Raw genomic sequence first — 21,694 nt, 5'->3', positions numbered from 1 at the left:
GCTTTTATTTCATGATCGGAGGTAAGCAAGGTAATTTACAATGTTCTGTGAGTTTCACTTGTTTTGGCAGCACTTGCTGCCCCTCCCACAGCCACTAGCTACCCAGGCAAGATCTAGGGAGTATCACAAGATCAAGTTTAGCGGAAACCGGTTTGGCTCAGCGGTAGAGCGTCGGTCTGCGGACTGAAAGGTCCCAGGTTCGATCCTGGTCAAGGGCATGTATGTTGGTTGCGGGCACATCCCCAGTAGGGGGTGTGCAGGAGGCAGCTGACAGGAGGCAGCTGGTTGATGTTTCACTCTCATCGATGTTTCTAGCTCTCCATCTCTCTCCCTTCCTCTCTGCGAAAAAATCAGTAAAATATAAAAAAAAAAAAATAAAAAAAAATCAAGTTTAATTATGCTAAGAGGGCTGTGCCCTCTAAGCTGGGGCTTGTTTTTTGGCTTTGCTGACACGTCAGTCCAAGGCTTAACCCTATAACTTCTCCCTACAGCTTGTAAATTCTGGTAGGGCAGAATAAGTGGCCTCCAGATCATCAGAGATTGTTTTACCTGATACCCTGGGGTCCAACAGTCATTTCTGGCCAAGCCTAGGAGGCTGGGTAAACAGAGGTACGAATGTCCTGGAGGAAGGGATATAGCCCTGCCTTGGGGGGCATATCACGGCAGGGACAGAGCCCCAGGGAAGAGTGTGGCCTCAGCCATTACATTAGAATGTTTTGGGGACTTTTAACCCTGAGAGGCTTCTTCTCATTAGATCCCTGACAGCTCGATCTCCCTCTTTTCTGTACTTTGACCTCCTTCCCTCAGTGGTTAAAACCTTAAAAGCTATGTTTAAAAGGTCCTTTTGTGGGGTTAATTTCTGTAATTTGCATCTGATGATTGAGATGAAATTCCCGTTTAGAAATGAGTCCTTCCCTAGAACTGGGATCTAGGGTGATACATTTTTTGAGTCCCTAGGCTGAGAGAAAAAGGGCAGGGTTTTCCTCTGGACCTTGGGCAATGTCTTTGAAATTTTTCATTGACTGCCTGTGGGCAGTGTTTGTGGAGCCCTGGCAGGAGGCATGTTACCATGTGGGCTCGGAGACACAGGCCTGGGGAGTCTACTTGGTGTTCCCGCTTAGGGTTCTTTTTGGGGGACGACTTCCTGTCCAACCAGCTGCTGGTTATCCTGCCAATGGAGACCATCGGCATGAGCTGCCAGCCCATTTCCTTAGAAATGTAATGAAAGGTGCCCAGCGAGTTCAACAGAGGATGCCTTCAGCCAAAGAATCAAATTATGGAGCGTTCAATTAAAAGCCGGTGGCTACAAGAGGGCATTCGCTCTCCAAATCTCACAGCCACTGAAAAAGGCACAAACACATCCCTCGCATCAGAATGAGGAGCTATACTGCAAAGGCAGTTTGTATAAAAGCTAAATTGAGCACGGTTAACTATTTCTAAAGGTTATCTATAGTTTGTTTCCGGAGCCAGAGTCAACAGAAAATGTTTTTGCGGTTGTTTCTCAGGCACACAAGAATATCTTTTGTAAAACTACGAAGGGGCGGGCAACAAAATGGAGTGATTTATGCGTTTCCAGGTCTCATTCTGGAAATGGAGGTCAAAGTAACTACCTATTATTTAAGCAAGCAAATGTTTACAGAAGCCAGAGTAGCAGGCTTAAAATTTTAAACAACAGTTTTTTTTACCCAAGATGGAGATTCCTATGCTTCATTCCCCACTGGTTTCATGTACATGAGTCAAAGCATCCACTCATTTCCCTCATCTGCGCAGGGACTGAACCGGCCCCCGACTACAAGTACTTTGAGTTGATTCTTTTCTGTATAGCTCTAATAAGTTAATAAGGCAAAGTCCGATAGGGCCAGTAACAGAAAGAGGGCCTGTCACAGAGGACAGGAGAGCTGTAAGCCAGGGGGACCAAACATACTTTGGAACCAAGTCCCTGATAATCAGTTTTCTTTTTCTGTCTCTTTCTTCTATGTTCTTTCTTACTACGATAGGCTTTCCTGGATTACTCCCGAATTGTTGGCATAAAAACAGCAAGTCTCCCCTAGAGTAAGGTGACCAGACGTCCTGATTTTTAACAATGCCGCAGGACAAATTGTTAAAAATCAGGACTGTCCCGCCAAAAGCGGGACGTCTGGTCACCTTACCCTAGACTCTAGAGCCATACATAATCCTCGTTGTTTCATGAACAGGTCTAAGTCCTCATCTATCTTGCAATACCATTTCTACTAAGGAGTCTACTTGGCGCTGGAGAGGCAACACCAGTTCTTTTTTTAATTAAATTTTTAATGAATGACATTTTTCGAACATACCGTAATATACCGTACATTGATACGATAAATGGAAGGTCTCTTCACAAATGGCAATGCCATGAACTTGACCAAAAAACAAGAAATCCAAAAGAGAACATTAACAGTGTACATGTTCTGTACCCGAAGCTACACTGTGTTCTAGTAAAAAGCCTGCTCAGATTGGCCAGAGTCTATTAAAAAAGAACTGGTGTTGCCTCAAAAGTGAGGGGTAGTCTTATACAGCAAATATAGGCCTAAACCTATGTTTTAACTGTAAAATTAGGGGGTCGTCTTGTACGCTGGAAAATACGGTAATGCATAGCCACGTTTCTTGTGCTGTTGTATTACATATTGATAGAAAAGACTTACTTTGCCGTCAAGATCTGCAGGTAATTTTTGTGCAATTTTGGTCTTTTGCCTCAGTACCAGATTGTGCCTTTCCAAGAACCTAGTACTCCAGGATACAGTGGCCTTAAATCCTTTGCTGTTATCTGGGTTAGATTTGGCCCATTGAAGTGCAAACATACGTATTTTGTTTCGTGTCACTACATAACCATTTTGACGATGCTCAAGAACCATGTCTGCTACATGCTTTTCGAGTTCTGGCCAATAAGGGGTGCCTCTTCTTAATGCACACTTACTCCTTGGCATACTCTTTAATGCATCTTCATTTGCTTTCCAGTCTCGGACCATCTTTTCTGTTACTCCATATTGTCTTGCCGCAGCACAGTTATTGTGTTCCTTGGCAAAGTTTATAACTTTCAGTTTGAAACTGGCTTCAAATTTCCTTCTTCTTGCTGGAGCCATGATGGTTTCTTTTCTACCAGCCATTTGTTGTACACCCACTAATCTTTTAGGCCGGGGTTATACAGTACTGTAGCTTCAGCTACACACAGAATGTTCTATCACGGTACCTTTTAACTCACTGTATGTGTCCTCATACAGCAGCTTTGGCTACACAGAATGTTCCTGTGCTGCAACTGTATGTACCACGGTGAGCCAATCACAACAAGCAAAGGTTCAATAATAGACCGCCTCTCTGACTCTGGCCAATCTGAGCAGGCTTTTTACTAGAACACAGTGTAGCTTTGGGTACAGAACATGTATAATTTGCATGCATAAAAAGCCTGCTTGGATTGGCCGAGTTAGAGAGGCGGTCCAAGCAGCCTTGCAGTGTTGGAAAATTCGTTTAGCGGCATATCCAGACGATTTTCGGGATCGAGTTGGAAAATTCGTTTGGCGGCATATCGAGCCGTTTTTCGGGATATACTCGGCGTATAAGACAACCCCCGATTTTCGGTTGACTTTTTTTTTTCGTTTCAAAAGTCGTCTTATATGCCAGAAAATACGGTAAAATTGCTTGCGGGGTCAGCCAGGGGTTGTAAGGTCGTCCTGGAGTCCAATGTTGACCTGGGGGGAAAAAATCTCTCCTTAGTCAGGGAGAGACAGGACACACACTAAGAGGAAAGTGTGGAGAGTCAACTCAGGAGGGGTGAAGACCCTCAAAGAACCTTGATATGTTAGGTCAGGAATCGATTCACACAATCCCTCAAAAGTTAAAGGAAAGAACCTCCAAATGTTGTATAGTGCCCAGCAAGTCGAAAGAGAATGCCTTCAGCCGAACCTGTTTGACTCAGTGGATAGAGCGTTGGCCTATGGAAAGGTCCTGGGTTCGATTCCGGTCAAGGGCACGTACCTTGGCTGCGGGCACATCCCCAGTAGGGGCTGTGTAAGAGAGAGCTGATAGATTATCCCTCTCTTCTTCGCTGTAAAAAATCAGTAAAATATACCGTATTTCCCAGCGTATAAGACGACCCTCTAATTTTACAGTTAAAACATAGGTTTAGGCCTATATCTGCTGTATAAGACTACCCCCCACTTCAAAGAAAAGACTTTCTTTGCCGTCAAGATCTGCAGGTAATTTTTGTGCAATTTTGGTCTTTAGCCCCCAATTTTTGGTTGACTTTTTTTTGTTTCAAAAGTCATCTTATATGCTGGAAAATACGGTATATATATATTTTTTAGCCGGGACCAGTTTGGCTCAGTGGATAGAGCGTCGGCCTGTGGACTGAAAGATCCCGGGTTCGATTTTGGTCAAGGGCATGTACCTTGGTTGCATGTACCCAGTGGGGGGTGTGCAAGAGGCAGCTGGTTGGTTTCTCTCATAGACGTTTCTAACTCTGTCCCTCTCAATTCCTCTGTGTAAAATCAATAAAATATATTTAAAAAAAAAAAAGAATGCCTTCAGCCAAAGAATCAAATTACCACATCCCTAGCAGCAGAATGAGGAACTGTACTGCAAAGGCAGTTTGTACAGAAGCTAAACTGAGCATGGTTAACTACTTCTAAAGGTTATCTGTAGTTTCAGTTTTTACTCCAGATGGAGGTTACTATGCTTCAAGTGGAGTTAAAGATATGAAAATTATTTTGTAAATGTTGTGGAGCCAAAGGTGGTTTTTTGACCTGGAAGAGATGGGACATGGAATAAGGAGTAGGCTCCATCCCCAGCGTGGGGGCGTATAGGAGGCAACAGATCGATGTTTCTCTTGTTTTGGAAGACTGGAGAAAAACCAAACCGCTTAAGAAATGGAGTTACACAGCTTTATCACTCTGGTGCACTCAGAGGATACCTCTCAGTGTTTGAGCAGATCTGGTGGAAACTTTTCCTTTATACCCTTTCAGCGTCTTTGTCCCACAGAAATGGATGGGGCTTCTGGACCTTTCGGGGGCTTTGCCAAAAGCCTGTGTGGGGATAGGGGTCGTGAAACCATATGTAAGGGCCTGATATGGTGCCAGCATTGACAGGCCTCTCGGGGGTTATGTATTGTTTTATGGCCTTTCTAACATGTGAGCAAACAGGCAACAAATCTTGCTAGCTCAGACTATAGGAAAAGGGGCAATAGGTTATACAATATTTTCCCATCTGGGTTAATTTGTTTCACTTGAGGAAACCAGCTGTTATAGAATTAGCCTTCTCACTCTCATCGATGATTTATCTTTTTATCCCTCTCTCACATCAATAAAAACATTCAAGAAATTAACTATGGCCAAAACAGCCGAAACTGGTTTGGCTCAATGGAGAGCATCGGCTTGGGGACCGAAGGGTCCCGGGTTCGATTCCAGTCAAGGGCATGTACCTTGGTTGCGAGCATATCCCCAGTAGGGGGTGTGCAAGAGGCAGCTGATCGATGACTCTCTCATCGCTGTTTCTAACTCTCTCCCTTCCTCTCTGTACAAAAATCAATAAAATAAAAAATAACACACACAAAAAAAACATCGGCCTACGGACTGAAAGGTCCCAGGTTTGATTCCGGTCAACAGCATATACCTTGGTTATGGGCACATCCCCAGTAGGGGTGTGCAAGAGGCAGCTGATCGATGTTTCTCTCTCATTGATGTTTCTAACTCTCTATCCCTCTCTGTAAAAAGTCAATAAAATATATTTTTTTAAAAAAGAAAGAAACCAACTATGGCAAACGGCACACAAAATCTATTTTTGGCCTTACAGGCAAAAATGGAGGTCGGTAGTCTCAGCAGGTGGCAAGTTTTAAGTTTCATTTTCATGCCTCTACCCCTTCCCAAGGTTGCCCAGGATTGAGCCAGTCCTCCCATGGAGTCCCCTTTGTGTGAAAATAAAGACTCTTGCACCCCAATTAACTCATACCACTTTTGCTTTATTGCTAAGCACTTCGGGTAGATACGGACCGTTAGGTTAAGTCACAAAATGGCATCCGCCTGTCTAGGTTACATCTTCGAATGAAAAGATCATTTGATTCTCACAGGTTTATTCCACCTTTACTTACCACCAGGTCCCTGAACTGATTGATGTTGATTTACATTCAAGGTCTCCAACCAGGTCACCGATGGCACTGAAAGGCAAAGAGTGCTGACATTTAGACAGAAGCCCACTCAACCCCATGTGTTTTCACCCCCAGACCCACCCGCCAATGGCGAGCGGGGGCCCGAAGCCTCAGTCTTGCAAAATAATCAGACTGCACGTGCAGTTTTCATACGAGGTGTCAGAAATTAAAGCAATTCATCATAGGCTTCAGGCGCCATCGGGAAAACCAGATCTGGCCCAGTCTTACCTTGTAGGGAGCCGTAGGTTCTGAGGTCCCGACTTCCCTGCCGGAACTGGGGAGGGGAGCAGGGAAGGAACTCGCTACAATGCCGAGGGCCACAAAGGCGCTCAGGCCGCGGCTGGCCCCTGGGCTACGCCGGCCTCAGGGTTTGGGCGACCCCCGCAGATTCGCAGCTTCATTGGGTGCTCAATTCCCCTCCAAGCGTAGCACACAGAGCACACCCTGCCCGATATTGAAATTCATCCAGAAAGAACGAAAAAGGCTGAGGTTCAACCTTTTATAGAAACTGCCCCACCTCAGCGATTGGGCAATCCAAGCGGAAGTACCCTCCTTCACCCCCGCTGCTGATAGGCTCCGCTCTCTACTTGTTTCCACAAATAGCGCCATAGCATTTCTTTTTTGGGAGCGATCCTCCCTTTTGAAGAGATTAAACCTGTGAGTGACGGGTGCAACGATCCAATCAGACTCCTACCTGCTACATAGAATGATTCTGAAGTTGCCAATCCCGCGCCATCTGAGTCGCCGGAAGTCGTAGTTTCTGAAGAGTCGCTCGGGAGGCGTCTGCGCGGGCCAGGAGCGAGCCGGAGAACTACAACTCCCTACGTGCTCTGCGCTGGGCACTTCCGGCTCGCGCGCCCAGTCCCTTTCCAAGCCGGCGGCCGCGGGGGCACGATGAAGAGGGCGGGTGGCGCTGCCACTCCCGGGCGGCGGCGGCGGGCGGGTGAGTGTCCCCGCGGCGCGCCCGGCCGGGGGGCTCACGCCCCGGAGCCGCGCGGTGGGGCGGGGGCGGGTGCTTCGGGGTCGGCGAAGGGTTGAGCCTTGGGGGGCGGGGCTGAGAGGAAAAGGGGTTTCCGCTCAGGTCCCTTTCTTTGACTGTCAGCTGGCCCGTCGCGCGCTCCATTCTTTTTCCCCCTCTTTCTCTTTATTCATCCCTTCTTCCTGCATTTATTGAGCGCCGCCGGTGTGCCCGGCACTGGGGTAGGCGCCGGAAGATCGTGGAGAGCGTGATCGCGGTTCTCATAGGCTCTTCTGGTGTAGGATGGATTGCTCACCCCCGTCACTGTGGACACTCAGCGCCAACCCTCCTCTGCTGTGCCTTTTAGAATGTTGAGCCACATCCCTGGTCTCAACCCGGTGGATGCCAGTAACCTTTCCCAGCCCCGCTGTGACAACCAGAAACGTCTCCAGATGTTGTCAAACATCTCCTGGGGGGACAAAAATCCCCCCCCCCTTGACAACCGGTGATCTAGACAGGGTGTAGGGCTGATAATATACAGACACATTCACGAAGAATGGGGTAGGTGCTATGGAAGAAGCAGGGCGCTGAGAGAGGACTGAAGGCTCCGGAAAGGTTTGGGTGGGTTGGGGGACTTATAGAAGCGGACTGTCCCGGAAGTTGCTTGAAGAGCATGCCAGGCAGAGGGAGCAAGATGTGCTGGAGGACCTGCCTCCAGGCAAGGCTTGGTCCCTAGTGGGGACTTGCATGTGGCCACCCCACTGCCCGTGACTTCAGCATGGCCAGCCTGGGCCTCCCCACTCCCCTGGCTACTATAACAGGATCCAAGTGGGCGGGAACTCCAGCGACACCCGATCCACAGCCCCTCTGAGGGTAAGTGGAGGCAGCAGGTCATGGGCTCTCTCCAGGGGGTGGGCTGGGGAGAGGTTTCCAACCAGCTGGCCTGCCCTCCCATGCAGGCTGCTCAGCGAAGGGGTCTGGTGGGGGCTTGCCTAAAGAGGGGCTAGAGCACTGCAGGTGGCTCTGTGGTTTCTTATGTTCATATCCAAGGGGCTCCCAGGCCCTCCAATCCCCACAGGGTCCGGGAGCCCCTTCGATATGGACACGGGTAGACCAAGATCCCTGGGCCCCTCCCCTGGGCTACCCTGCGGTCTCTCGAAACAGGCAGGGTGGAGGCTTGGAGGGAGCTGAGGGAGGAGAGCCTTTCTCCCCCTCCGCACCCTCACCCAGGTTTCCCTCGCCTGCTCAGCCCAAGGCTTTTCCCAGTTTGGCAGAGACCAGGCCTTCAGGCAGGTGAGGATTCTTGCTCTAGATACCGCTTTCTGACTGCCTGGGAGCCTCAGGCCGACTATGGGGTGGGGGAGAGTCTGCTGCCCTGGGATGGCCCTGGGGGTGGCTAGGGCACATCCCTGGGACAGCTGGGCCCAGCATTCCCGTAGCTGGGGTTTGGGCCCGAGGGCCGGAAGACACCATAAGGGGAAGACTGCTATTGCAAAACGCAGCCCCCAGGGACCGGCCTGAGAGCATCTTGCTCAATTCTGAGATGTTTCAGGGCTGGGCGGGGCGTACTGACGAGGGGCGCTGGACTGCAGCACGGGTCCCCCACCCCAGGCCCTGGCCGGGGCTGGGTGCTGAACCCGTGTGAACCCGGAAATGGCTCCCTCCCTCCTTCCCTGGCTCAGCTTGCCTGGTGGGCCAGCCTTGCAGGCCCCTCACCGGGCTGCGTGTCTGGGCTGTGGGCCTGGCCGCTGCTGGCCTCCCGGGACTTTCCCGTGAGCCCCGCATGCCTTTCTGTTTACTTCATTTTATAGTGAGGGACCGCCAGCCGCCTGCTCTCCCAGGCTGCACTCGGGCAGGCTGGACCCATAGGGGCTGGTGGGCTGGCCGTGGTCCCAGGGTAATGCCTGCTGGTGCCCTGGTCCCGGACCTCAGGCCCCGCTCACCGGAGCCATCAGCTGGCCTCAGCCCTGGGAGCTTGCAGTGGAGGGAGCAGATGGATTGTAAATGCAGGTCGGTTCAGCTGGTGACCTCCCTGTGAGTCCACCCTCCTCCCTGCCCTTTGGCGCCGAGACACAAGCGAACCTTGGGCTTCCTGAGAAGGCGGAGCCTCTCCACCCGCTGTGGAGTCCTGGAGCTCCTGCTCTGAGCTCTCCGGCCTCACCCTTACACAAAGCAGGGTGGCCCTCAGAACTTCCTTCTTCGTGTGGAGACCAGCGGCGGTATGAGGTGAGGCTCCCGGACGGCCTCTGCCTGAGAGCTTGGCACTGCCCACTCTCAGGAGACTCTGCCTTTCTCCCAGAGGACGGACAGAGCCAGACCCCTCAAGTCACAGCAGTTGGGGGGGCTTTGGCCAAACTCCCTATCTACCTGGACCCAAAGGGCAATCAGGGGTAGTGCCTGGTGCCAATGCCAACTGTAGGGTCTGAGAGCCTTCCCGATGAGGACTGAGGCACGAAGGCTGGGAGGCTGGCATTGCAGGCGGCAGTTGAAAGGGCAGATGGGGAGAGAGGGACAAGGAGAGAGCAGGGGTGGCAGGTAGCTCATGAGCACAGTGTGAGGACACAGGGCTCGGGACCCAGCCCTCTCCCTGCAGACCTGAAGGCTGGGTTGAGACCCACCGGGTGGACCCTCGGCCCCATGCATCGCCGTGGTGTGTAGGGAGGGAGACATTGCTGGATGGGCCAGGTCAGGAGGCCCGCTGGAGAAAATGGCAGAACCAGCTGGACTGTGCAGGTGCCCTCCTTGCTGTCCTCCCCTCAGAGGGGGCAGAGGGTGTCTCCCACCTTCTCCCACAGAGTGGGGGGCTCAGCAGCCTCCCACCAGAGCCCTGCTTAGTCCTGTGGGGCTTCCAGGGCACAGGGCAGGTCCTCCCAACTCCCGCAGCACCTCCAGGAGCAGAGTGAGCCGCCCTCCCGTCGGGAGCGCAGCTTCGAGCCTGGGCCTGTGGCTCAGCACCTCCGGCCATCCCGGCAGGGGCAGGGGGGCTGTGGGTCGCGGCCGTAGGAAGGGCCCCTGCTGATGGGACCCCGGGAGGGTGGCGCCATCGCCAGGAGAGCAGCTCTTCCGCTATCATCAGTGTCTACTCTCTTCCCGCTTCCGCCGACACCGGCCTGGCCAGGGCTCCGGGGCCCCTCTGGTCCCTCTGCTGGGGGTGGAACCGTTGGAGTCACACTTGGCCTTCTCCCTGCCACCAACCCTTGAGATTGGAGCCACACAATTGGGGGGCGAGAGGGTGTCCTCTGTTTCTAGGGTGGGGGACCTGCACGCAGTGAAGAGGGAGGGGCTCCTCTCTCTGGTCCCTCCCGCCCCTGCCCAAAGGGGCTTTCTTTCTGGGATGAGGCTTGTGAGGAGCTGGGCTCCGGGTACACCATCCAGTGGGCTCTCTGGCGCATGGCCAGTGTCTGCCATGGTGGCAGGAGATCGGCGTGTAACCTGGCCACTCTGCGAGCCCAGCCTTGGCCCAGGGACACTGGGCCCTCAGACCAGAGGAGCAGACAGAGCACGGGTGGGGGGCTCTCCGCCTCCGGGGTGAATCTGGGTGGGCATTTCCGAAGGGTTAAGCCTTAAAGGAAAGTAAAACTGAGTGCCAGGTGCCTGCCTGTGCCCAGGGCCTCCCTCCCTCGGGCCTGTCACACCTGGGACGGGAGGGCGGGAAGGAGCTGCCGGAACGGACTGCCCTTGTTGGAGTCGGCGATGGAGAAAGGCGGAGGTGCGGTGGGCCGGTCAGAGCAGGCTGCTGTGCGGAGCAGCCCTGGCCAGCTGACGGGGTCCGGCCGCCCTCTCTCAGGCCCCTCTCTGTGCTCCTCACGCAGGAGGCGCTGCCGGAGGCCCTACATGCCGCTCTAGAGCATGAGCTCGGGCAGCGGCGCCTGGTACAACCGCTTCTCGGGGGGACCTGCCAGCCTTCCCGCCCCGGACGCAACCGCCGGGGTAAGGGACTCCCCGTGAGTCCGCGTCTGCTCCCTCCGTGAGGTCCCGGGGGCGGGCTGGGGATGTGTGTGTGGGTGGTGTGCCTGTGATGTGCACACAGGGTGTGTGAGTGTGAAAGCATGTCACTGCATGTCCACCCGTGTCCGTGTTCTCCCTGGAGCCAACCAGTCTCATCAGTTCTCTTTCCAGACCAGAATGGAAACGACCTTCGGGCCCGCCTTTTCAGCTGTCACCACGATCACCAAAGGTGAGCCTGTGAGCCAGGCCAGCCCGGCGGGGCAGAATCGGCACCCTGTGGGGCCCTTCTTGGTGGGGTGGGGTGGGGAGTGGGAGCTGGCAGCTTGTTCAGCTCCTCCCCCCCTCTCCCCCGGCAGGAGTCAGATGTTTTGCTCCCTGTGGCTCTGTTCTTGCTGTTGTGCCCTCCCCCCGCCTCCCCTTCCTCCTCCTTTCTGGTGCCTTGCTCACCACCTCTCTAGGGAGGGCTGTCCCAGCTTCCCCAGCACCCCACGCTCACCTGCCCTGTCACGTGACCCCGCTCATGCCTGCCCCGAGCTCCCAGCAGGCGCCGCGGGGAGGGGATAAGAAGTGCTCCTGGGTCCTTCCTCAGGTCCGACCCCACAGTTAGTGTGTCCAAGGAGGTCGCGGCACATGAGGGTACAGCTTCCTTCCCAGTCACGAGGGTGGCGGGCCCCTCCTGGCAGGCACTTGGCCCCTCGCAGGAGCACACCAGCTGCTAATTGGTTTTTTAATTGCTTCTCCCTGGCTTCCTCTGATGCGTGTGGCCGTGTAGTCACAGGGCCACTGCATATACCTGCTCACGCCAGCTCCTCTGTCACTGGGACATCCTCGGAGCCTCTGAAGGAGCCCTCTTTTCTTCTCAGACCCTTTTCCTGAGGGAAAAAATAAACTCGCCTCTAATTTCATCACCCAGTTATTTTCTTAATTCCCCACCGACCTGTGGAGACGGCCCCCCGGCCGTGAATGACAGGCCCGCCTGGCCCTTCCTTCCCACCCAGCACCCCACTCGGTGGCGGGGGTGGGTCAGAGCTGGCCCTCTCACTGCAGATGGGTGAGGCCCAGGCCCAGGGTAGCCTGTCGAAGCCTGTATCATAAGCCCGGGCCTTCAGAGCTGGTTGTTGGTTCAGCTGGGCCCGGCTGGGGCCTGAGGCCAGAGGCTGCCGTTCCTGGCCTCTGGCTGCCGCCTGCAGGGCTACGAGGGAGGCTCTCTGACGCCCACATCGACCCCTGACCTGTGCCTTCCGAGGGCAGCCAGGTGACAGGAGGAGGAGGGCGAGAGCTTCCCGCCGCCTTCCCGGAGGAAGCAGGAAGGCTGGTGCCAGCTCCGGGTGGTGGTGGGGCCAGGGGAGGAGGCGGGGAATGAGCTGCCGTCCTGGCCTCCGTGTGCCAGCTGAGGAGCTTCAGACCTCAGCGCCTCAGTCTCCTCTATGGACTGAGGCTGTCAGATAACCCACTCGGCAGAGTTACCTCGAGGGTCAGATAAGACGATATCCTAGCTCCTACCTTTGACCCTAGGTGTGGCCACTCAGGTGTTACCTCAAGCCTCAGCTGGGCAAAGTGGCCCCAGTGCCGGGCGGGGTGCTGGGAGCTGGTGGTAGAGCCTGAGAGAAGACCCAGCATCACCCCCAGTCTGCCTGGAAGCAGCAGCGATTAGACCTGCAGAGGCCACCTGAGCCTGTGCCCTCCCCCCCGCCCGGCACTGGGCAGGGCTGAGAGCTAGTGATGGTCCACAGAGCAGGCCGGGCGCTCCCTGAAGGCACAGGGCCGTTTCATGCTGAGCCCGGTGTATTTCCTAGTTGCCCCCCGGCCCAGCCCTAGCCAAGTTGCCCTCAAATCCAGAAGGAGGCAGTGGGAGCCAGCCTGGGCACGGTAAGCCAGGCCTCCCTCTGTGGCCCACACTCACGGCCTCCTGGCCCTCTCTCCTTGGCAGCGGATGGCACCAGCACGTACAAACAGCACCGCAGGACACCCTCCTCCTCCAGCACCCTCGCCTACTCCCCTCGGGATGAGGAGGACAGCATGGTAGGTCCGGTCACACTCCTCCTCCCCCCTCACACCATGCCCTCCCTCCCAGGGCAGGATCCCAGTAGAAGCTGAAGGTGGGGTGCTCGGCCTCCAGAGCCCTCAGCCACAGTCTGCAGTGGGAAGTGAGCTGGTGGGACGGAGGGCTAGCGTGTGTGGACCCCTGAGGCCTGAGCAGCAAGGCTGGATTAACAGAGAGGTAGCTGCCAGGGACAGCCGGACCAGAGGGGTGGGGGTTTGACTCCATCTGGAGTGGGTGGGAGCCACAGAAAGTTCAGTCTGATCCGCATTTTCTAAGCCCCCGAGCTGCCCAAGTGGAGGGTGAGGGGTGGGTTGCCAGGAAGAGGCAGGAGCCCTGAGAAGGGGCTCCAATGAGGGAGATGGGCCCCAGCAGATGGGAAAGGAAGACAGGTCAGCAGAGGGGGCCTACAAGGCCCGTGCTGACTGTGGGGAAGCCAGAGAGTCCCCTGCTGCTGGCCCTGAAGAAGGAGAAAAGGTTTCAAGGCAGAGTGCACCTTGCTGTGGTACCCAGTCACATGGCTGGGATCATAGCGGACACGCCCTCCTGTCTGTCCAGTGACACTTGGTGCTGGGCTCTGGACCTGCTTGGGGAAGGCAGGTCCAGAGTCCCCCCCTGGGCGGGACACAAAGATGCTTGAGCCCTCTTGCCACTGACCTGTCCGGTGCCCTGCTTTCTGCTTTCCCTTGGCGGAGGCCCCTGACAGACCCTCCTGGTTCCCCCACTCCCAGCCTCTCGCATTGAGCTGCCAGGCCCATGTGCTAAGAAGAAGAGTTCTATCCGTTACATGAGCAGGCACACCAGTGTGCCAGGCACTGCACTAGGCCTTCACGAGGACAAGTCACACCACGTGCCCCACTCCCTCCAGTTCTTCCCGCCTCGGTCTGCACAACCCCCCCTGGCCCAGGGGAGTGTGGCTGGGATCCGAAGGCCTCCCCTCCCCTCCAGGCCTCCAAGGAAGCAACTTTCCTGTGTGTGTGGTTGTGATCCTGGCACTTGGTGGCTCGAAAGAGGTGGCATTGTGCTGTGAGGGCCCTGAGGCCGTAACCACCTGGGCACCTTCTCTGTTGGCTGCTGGGCCCCCGCAGGCTGCCCCTCCGCTGCCCTGGGTGGTTGGCAGTGCCAGCCCCCTCACTCAGGGGGGCCGGCAGGCGTGGAGAGCGGAGCCAGGCCGGGCCCGGCTTGCTTGGCTCCGCTCCTGTCTGGACCTGCTCTTGCTCTCTGGTTTCCATGCTGCCCGTGGGGGTGGTTTGACTCACTTCCTCTGACTTTCCCCTGGTCTCTCATGTGGTGTTTCCATGCACACTTGCCACTTGGGATGCTGTGAAGGGAGGTGGGCACAGCACTGGGGAGGGAGGTGCTTCTTTGGGCAAACCAGGGGCACGGGGCTCTGCTGCCCTCACGTGGGGAAGCCGCCCTGGGCCTGGCCGGGCCTCCCTCCGCCCCCGGTGGGTCCGACCCCCTGGGCTGTTGGGGCGGGGATGGCTCCCGCAGCGCCCACACCCACAGGGGCTCAGGCAACGGGGGCCCCAGAGCCGCCGGGACAGGGAGGGGCCTGTGGAAGCAGGTTTGTGGCTCACGAATGAGGCTTCTCAGCGTGAGGGGAGGAGTGGGGGAGCAGGGGCTCTTGAAGGGTCTCTTCTGGAGGGTTCCAGGCCTGGAGGGGAGGAGGAACAGCCCCCGCCCCAGGAGTCCCCCATCCTCACCTCGGCGGCTCTGGCAGAGGCTGGCACCGTGGCCGTCTCCTGCGCTCGGAAGGCCGGGTGTTAGGATGTCCGACTTCCCTTGGAGCCTCTCTCGCTGCCCCGTGTCCCCGGCCAGGGAGGCCAGGCGGGCCAGAGCCTCTTCCGGCCAGCCTTCCATTCCCCCGCTCCAGCAGTCCGGGCTGCCGCTGCCGGGATTGGCTGCTGGCGGTGCCCCCTGTGCGGCCCACAGTCCCTCACGGGAAGCAGGAAGCAGGGCTAGCCTGTCCTCGCAGAATTGAATAGCAGGAAGTCTCTCCATTTACACAAAGAAAGTTGGCAGACGGGAGCGGGCCGCACAGCGGGGCCGGGGCCGCTGGGCAGGAGGGGGCCTGGGCACTGCTCCGGTCCCTGTGCCCACACCGCAGGCCCTGCAGCCTGAGTGCGCGCCCACTAGGATGGTGTGGCCCTGGGGGCCCCACTGCCCTCAGTGCACCCCGGGGCTCGGCCCCGCCCTCCTCCTGGCTGACGGCTGTCTGTCTCCATGCTGCAGCCGCCCATCAGCACCCCACGCCGCTCCGACTCTGCCATCTCCGTCCGCTCCCTGCACTCCGAGTCCAGCATGTCCCTGCGCTCCACGTTCTCGCTGCCTGAGGAGGAGGAGGAGCCGGTAGGTGTGGTGGGCGCAGGGTGGGCTCGGTGCAGATGGTTCCCAAGGACCCTTCCTGTCCTGTGGCAGCCGTCAGGGGCACTTTCCCCTTAGGCACAGGGAGGGGGTGATAGGACCTTCTCAGAGCCCCGCACTTCTCTGGTCCACACCAAGGACCTCAGGCCGGGCCCCCACCCCCGGGGGCTGCCAGGGACCAGCTTCAGGAAACCATGGCGGCCCTTTCTCGTTGCCATCCCAGGTAGAGGACAGGTGCTGGCAGGCCGGGGACTCAGCCAGAGGAGTCCTCCCTGCTCGGCCACCCTCGAGTTCAGGGCTAGCCCTTAGCCTTGGCAGGCTCTCCTGGGATACACCCCAGCTGTGGTGCCTCTACCCTGAGAGGGCAGCCAAGCCTGTGGGGGTGGGGAGACGGGTTCCCTGACCAGGTCAGCACCCCGGGCCTGCCCTCACCTGCCCTCCCTGTTCCAGGAGCCGCTGGTATTCGCGGAGCAGCTCTCGGTGAAGCTGTGCTGCCAGCTGTGCTGCAGTGTGTTCAAGGACCCCGTGATCACCACCTGCGGGGTGAGCCTGCTGCCCCCTCCCTGGCCTGGGCACCGCCGTGGGGCTGGGTGGGCTGCCAGCCCATCCACGTGCAACCTGGGCCTTGGTCACGTGCCTCGTCTGGCCGCCCAGCAGGCGCCCTCCGCAGGGCACGGGGTGGGGCCCGCTACGGCCATGCCCCAACTCTGCCCATTGTCTCCACAGCATACGTTCTGTCGAAGATGTGCCTTGAAGTCAGGTAGGGCCCTTTCAGGCCCAGGCCCGGCCACCCTGTTCCCCAGCGGGGGGAGGGCCCTCTAGGGAGTCCCAGCCCAGGCCGAGCGCTGGTGGTTGCATGGCGGCTTCTCCCCGGTCCCGCACAGAGCATCCCTGCTGTGGGCGGCGGCGGCCCCTGGCCGCCCTGGGGCCAGGCTCAAGGCCGTGGCACGCAGAGCAGTAAGGGTCTGCACCCGTCTCCCCGGTGGAGGCCGCCCTTACTGCCAAGGCTGCTGCCTCGCCGTCTCAGACTTCAGTAGCATCTGGGTATCCCTCCTGGGCTCGGGGATGGGTCCCTCCTGCTCTGCCCCCAGTCCTCTTGGCCCCGTCCCACACTCGGGTCAGCAGAGAGGCCTTCACTCAGCCAGTGGGCACTGTTGGTGGCCCCCTTCCTATTCTGGGCACCTCAGGAGGGCAGGTAGACAGGCAGGTCAAGCCCCAACAGGCTCAGCCCGCCAGCTGGGGAGCAGGTTCCAAGCCCCTCGCCCCTGCCTAGCCCGGCCACAGTGCCCTGGGCAGAGCTCCCAGCGCGGGGTCTGGCTGGGTGGCCGCGGGGTCAGCATGTCCTCCCCTCCAGAGAAGTGCCCCGTGGACAACGCCAAGCTGACCGTGGTGGTGAACAACATCGCCGTGGCCGAGCAGATCGGGGAGCTCTCCATCCACTGCAAGCATGGCTGCCGGGCAGTGGGGGTCGGGAAGCCCACTGTCTTTGAGGTGGACCCCCGAGGGTGCCCCTTCACCATTAAGCTCAGTGCCCGGAAGTAAGTGCCCCGATGGCCCCCAGCTCCCCACCGATCAGGGCGCCAAAAATGGTGCCTCTGGGGACTGGACTGTCCTGTGTCTTGTCTCCCACAGGGACCATGAGAGCAGCTGTGACTACAGGCCTGTGCGGTGCCCCAACAACCCCAACTGCCCGCCCCTCCTCAAGATGAACCTGGAGGCCCACCTCAAGGAGTGTGAGCACATCAAGTGTCCCCACTCCAAGTACGGGTGAGTGGGCGGGGGTGGGCTCGAGGGGGCCGGCCTAGGGCGGGGGGTGGGCAGGAGGGTGGGTGGGCCTGGGCTGGCATTCACAGTCCCTCCTTCAGCAAACCTTTGTTGAGATCCACCTGTGTGCCGGGCACTGGGGAGACAGCCAGGGTCCCTGGGGAGATGGACCCTAGCGGAGCCACACCGTCGACTATGTAATTGCAAACTGAGGTACAGGTGCTGTGAAGGAGAGAAAGTCCCATGGGAACACACGGGGGTCGGAGCATTTGGGGAGTTGGGGTGGTCAGGGAAGTGGTGAGATGACAACTAACCTATGTGTGGGCATAAGCCAGGCAAAGACCAGGGCAGGGCTCCTCACAGCTGGACCAGCAGGGGTGGACTTGAACCAGTGGCCAGAGTTGAGAGCAGAGGGGAGGTAGAGTGGGAAAGAGGCTCACTGAGGAGGGGTGTGGGGAGCCCTTTAAGAGCTTTGAGCGGGAGTAGAGTGATTGGATAGTCCTTGCATAGTGGCCTGCCGGGTGCTGGGTGCTGATGGGAGCGGGAGAGATGGGTGGGCGTGCAGGTTTGGAGAGGATGGTGGCCCATCTGGGGTGCAGTGAGCGCAAAAGTGAGATTCAAGCGAGATTTTTAGGGTTGAGGAGGCAGAGGGGAGGGTCCTAACGGGTGGGCAGGTGAGCAAAGGGGCAGGCAGCTCTCCTGTCCCTCCAGGTGCACGTTCATCGGGAACCAGGACACGTATGAGACGCACCTGGAGACCTGCCGCTTTGAGGGCCTGAAGGAGTTCCTGCAGCAGACCGACGACCGCTTCCACGAGATGCAGGTGGCGCTGGCCCAGAAGGACCAGGAGATCGCCTTCCTGCGCTCCATGCTGGGCAAGCTCTCCGAGAAGATCGACCAGCTGGAGAAGAGCCTGGAGCTCAAGTTCGGTGAGAGCCCAGCCCGGACGGGATGGGGGGCAGCTCCTTCTCCTGGGCCCTGACCCCTCTGCCCTGCCACCCAGATGTCCTGGACGAAAACCAGAGCAAGCTGAGCGAGGACCTCATGGAGTTCCGGAGGGACGCGTCCATGTTGAACGTGAGCGGGGATGGACAGGAGCGGGAAGGTTGGGTGGCGTGGGGGACACAGGACTGTCCCTCCGATTGGGCCCCCACGGGAGGCTTGCCCTGCTCAGGGTTAGGTGTCTGGGTTGGGGAGGGCTGCTGCCCCCCTGTCCTGTACCAGCCAAGCTCAGGCTGGCAGGCGGGGGTTCTGTGGAGCCACAGCCACCACGCCCTCCACTCTCGGCCTTGCAGGATGAATTGTCCCACATCAATGCACGGCTGAACATGGGCATCCTAGGATGTGAGTATGGGCCCTCTGCCGCTCCCACCACTGTCCCCACGGCCTCCCCGTGCCTCTCACGGCCACTCCTGTCTCTGCAGCCTATGACCCGCAGCAGATCTTCAAGTGCAAAGGGACCTTTGTGGGCCACCAGGGCCCTGTCTGGTGTCTGTGTGTCTACTCCATGGGGGACCTGCTCTTCAGCGGCTCTTCTGACAAGACCATCAAGGTGGGTGGGACCCTGCCTCGGTGGGCCCTGTAGCCCGGCAGGTGAAGGGTGGGGACTGGCCATGGGTGGGTCTTCCTCTCACACGCAGGGCTTCCTGAGGATGGCTAGCTTCCTCGTTCCCCCGGTGCCACCCCTGGGACCTGGCTGATCTCGTGGGACCCACCTTGATCCCGGTCTCTGCAGGTTTGGGACACGTGTACTACCTACAAGTGTCAGAAGACACTGGAGGGCCATGATGGCATTGTGCTGGCACTCTGCATCCAGGGGTGAGTGTACGTGTGTACCCGCTGACCATGGGCCCTCCTGGAGCTGGGGACATGCGACCCCATGCTGCTGCCCCAGGGACGGTGAGCCCAAGCCCGTAGAGCCCCCATGTCCACATGTGGCTGTGGCTGCCTCTCCCATGAGGCACTCATGACCTTGAGCAGGGTGGCATCTCTGGTTACAGGGCCCTCCGTCTCTGACGATGCACATTCACAGAGCGTAGCCCTGGTCCTGGATGCCTCGGGCAGCTGGAGGGCAGAGGCGGGACCTCAGAGTGGAGGCAGGAGCTCAGCTGTCTGGCATGGGCATGGGTCTGGGACAGGACCACACAACAGCTGGCTCAGCCCCCTCCTTGCCGCCAGGGCGGCCCTTTCTAGACCTTCCCTTCTGTCTTGTGTAGTGAGGTTTTGTATTTGGGCGTGAGTAAGGGAGGGACTGGGATGGATTCTCAATCACAAGAAGGAGCAGCTTGACTGCCAGCAGTGCTGACTGGGTGATCACCTCCCAGCTCAGCGCTTGCCAGGCAGGCACCAGGATTCGGGCCTCCACTTCCAGCATCCCTCCCCGAGACCGAAATACTGAGCCCGGGCTCCCGGAAGCGGCAGTGGCCTTGGCATTGCCCCAAGCTGCCGATTCCTGGTGGCCAGTGCTCCCTCCACTGCAGGGCCATGTCCGTGAGGACGGTGCCTTCTGCCCCAACACCTTAGCTTTGCTTCCCCAGGTGCAAGCTCTACAGCGGCTCAGCAGACTGCACCATCATTGTGAGTAGGGCGCGCGGGAGGGGCCAGGCACGTGTTGGCATGTGGGAGGCCCAGGCACGCTGGGGCCTGGGCTCGGGGGCAGCAGAGCGGGTGCTGAGGCTTCCTGTCCTCCACCCCCAGGTGTGGGATATCCAGAACCTGCAGAAGGTGAACACGATCCGGGCCCATGACAACCCGGTGTGCACGCTGGTCTCCTCTCACAACATGCTCTTCAGCGGGTCCCTGAAGGCCATCAAGGTCAGGCAAGGCCGCGTGCGTGCGTGCGTGCGCGTGTGCCAGACTGTAGGGTGCCGGATGCCCGGCCACCCAGCCCGTGCTGATAGCGTTCTCACAGGTCTGGGACATTGTGGGCACTGAGCTGAAGCTGAAGAAGGAGCTGACAGGCCTCAACCACTGGGTGCGGGCCCTGGTGGCTGCCCAGAGCTACCTGTACAGTGGCTCCTACCAGACAATCAAGGTACCCCTTTGCCACGTTCCGGGAGGCAGGGCCCCTCCCTGTGCCAGCGCTGCCCTGCCCCCTTCCCACCGGGACAGGGAGACCCTCACACACAACCTGGGTGGTGGGCGGGCTGCCCACATGCCTGAAGCCCCAGAGGCCCCGGCCTAGCACCAAGCGGCCTGCGCTTGCCCGTAGATCTGGGATATCCGGACCCTCGACTGCATCCACGTCCTGCAGACGTCTGGTGGCAGTGTGTACTCCATCGCCGTGACGAATCACCACATTGTCTGTGGCACCTACGAGAACCTCATCCACGTAAGGGTGGACACCCGGGGCAAGGCCTGACCCTGGGCCCCCGTCCTCTCCCACCTGTCTCTGACGTGCCTGTGCCATCACTTAGGTGTGGGACATCGAGTCCAAGGAGCAGGTCCGGACCCTGACGGGCCACGTGGGCACTGTGTATGCCCTGGCTGTCATCTCCACCCCAGACCAGACCAAAGTCTTCAGCGCATCCTATGACCGGTCTCTCAGGGTCCGTGCTGGCCTGGTGACAGTGGGAGGCTCAGGGCGGGTAGCCTGGCCTGGCAGTCCTCATGTCTTATGTGCCCCTAGGTCTGGAGTATGGACAACATGATCTGCACACAGACCCTGCTGCGTCACCAGGGCAGCGTAACTGCGCTGGCCGTGTCCCGGGGCCGGCTCTTCTCAGGGGCTGTGGACAGCACTGTGAAGGTCAGAGCCTGGCCCGGGCCATCCCAAGGGGCTGACGGCACAGGGAGAGCGGGGTGTTGGGGGCAGTGGCAGTGGCGGGCAGGTTTGAACGGCAGGTGGTGTTGGGGCAGGATAGCCGGGGGGCACCTGAACCAGAGCCCTTCCTCCACAGGTTTGGACCTGCTGACAAAATCCAGGCCAGGTCTTGGCTTCTCCCGCGCCCACCCTAGGCCTGTGGAAGCCCGGTTGGGCTCGGGGTCTCTGCCTGCCCGCTAGGGGGTAGGCGGGCAGGCTCACCTGGCCAGGCGCTGTCTTGATCCTGCACCCGGCAAGTCTCGGTCTGTCTGGCTCTGTCACCATTGCTGCCAGGACAGTGCCCAGACCCTCTTTCTACACTCCAGGTATAATGCTCGCCCGGTCCACCCTCCATCCCCATTCCTGATGGACTACAGGACCTTTTTACTCACCTTTTCTATTGTTTTTAGACTGTACATAGATTTGATTACTTCCGATTGAAATAAAAGCTGCACAGACTGTGGCTGTGACCAGGGATGGTCCCGGGGTGATGGAGAGGCTGCCCAGGAACATGTGGTGTGCCCAGGCACCAGCGGCCTGAGGGAGGGAAGTGGGAGGGGTCACAGAAAGGGTTCTTGTTGTCTGTTGACCCCAGGACGTAGCCCTCTCGGTTGACTTCCTCTCCCTTCCATGGACAGGCCAAACTCCCCCTCCCCCCCT

At 58.2% G+C, this 21,694-nt stretch overlaps 1 protein-coding gene and 1 long non-coding RNA gene across 15 annotated transcripts; one reads left to right on the top strand and one right to left on the bottom strand.

Moving 5' to 3' along the window:
- Nucleotides 1–1,269: 1,269 nt before the first annotated feature.
- LOC311621956 lies at nucleotides 1,270–6,676 on the bottom strand. Of its 3 annotated transcripts, none has more exons than XR_014794902.1 (4): nucleotides 6,383–6,676; nucleotides 6,098–6,163; nucleotides 2,312–3,704; nucleotides 1,270–2,270 (listed from the first exon to the last, which is right to left on the bottom strand). It is a non-coding gene; the product is annotated as an uncharacterized lncRNA (long non-coding RNA). The 3 variants fall into 3 exon arrangements; XR_014794903.1 differs by having other exon boundaries at nucleotides 1,270–3,329; nucleotides 3,462–3,704; XR_014794901.1 differs by having other exon boundaries at nucleotides 1,270–3,704.
- Nucleotides 6,677–6,970: 294 nt separating this feature from the next.
- Nucleotides 6,971–21,497, top strand: TRAF7 (TNF receptor associated factor 7). 12 transcript variants are annotated; one of them, XM_084882303.1, is made up of 21 exons: nucleotides 6,971–7,097; nucleotides 10,925–11,042; nucleotides 11,232–11,289; nucleotides 12,991–13,082; nucleotides 15,337–15,453; nucleotides 15,919–16,011; nucleotides 16,195–16,228; nucleotides 16,823–17,006; nucleotides 17,101–17,229; nucleotides 17,944–18,161; nucleotides 18,236–18,309; nucleotides 18,528–18,576; nucleotides 18,657–18,784; nucleotides 18,968–19,050; nucleotides 19,770–19,809; nucleotides 19,930–20,046; nucleotides 20,144–20,266; nucleotides 20,444–20,563; nucleotides 20,649–20,780; nucleotides 20,861–20,980; nucleotides 21,132–21,497. In XM_084882303.1, exons 2-21 carry the CDS (start codon nucleotides 10,962–10,964, stop codon nucleotides 21,144–21,146), a joined length of 2,007 nt encoding a protein of 668 aa, XP_084738429.1. In that variant the 5' UTR covers nucleotides 6,971–7,097; nucleotides 10,925–10,961; the 3' UTR covers nucleotides 21,147–21,497. The 12 variants fall into 12 exon arrangements, with proteins under 12 accessions (XP_084738429.1, XP_084738425.1, XP_084738424.1 ...); XM_084882299.1 differs by having other exon boundaries at nucleotides 17,101–17,235; XM_084882298.1 differs by having other exon boundaries at nucleotides 6,982–7,101; nucleotides 10,928–11,042; nucleotides 17,101–17,235.
- Nucleotides 21,498–21,694: the final 197 nt, after the last annotated feature.

This window comes from Pipistrellus hanaki (genome assembly GCF_964339955.1).
Source record: "Pipistrellus hanaki genome assembly, chromosome: 4".
NCBI classification, from domain to species: Eukaryota; Metazoa; Chordata; class Mammalia; order Chiroptera; family Vespertilionidae; genus Pipistrellus; species Pipistrellus hanaki.
Note: the sequence above shows the minus strand (reverse complement) of the source record. Positions and strands in the feature narration are given on the sequence as shown.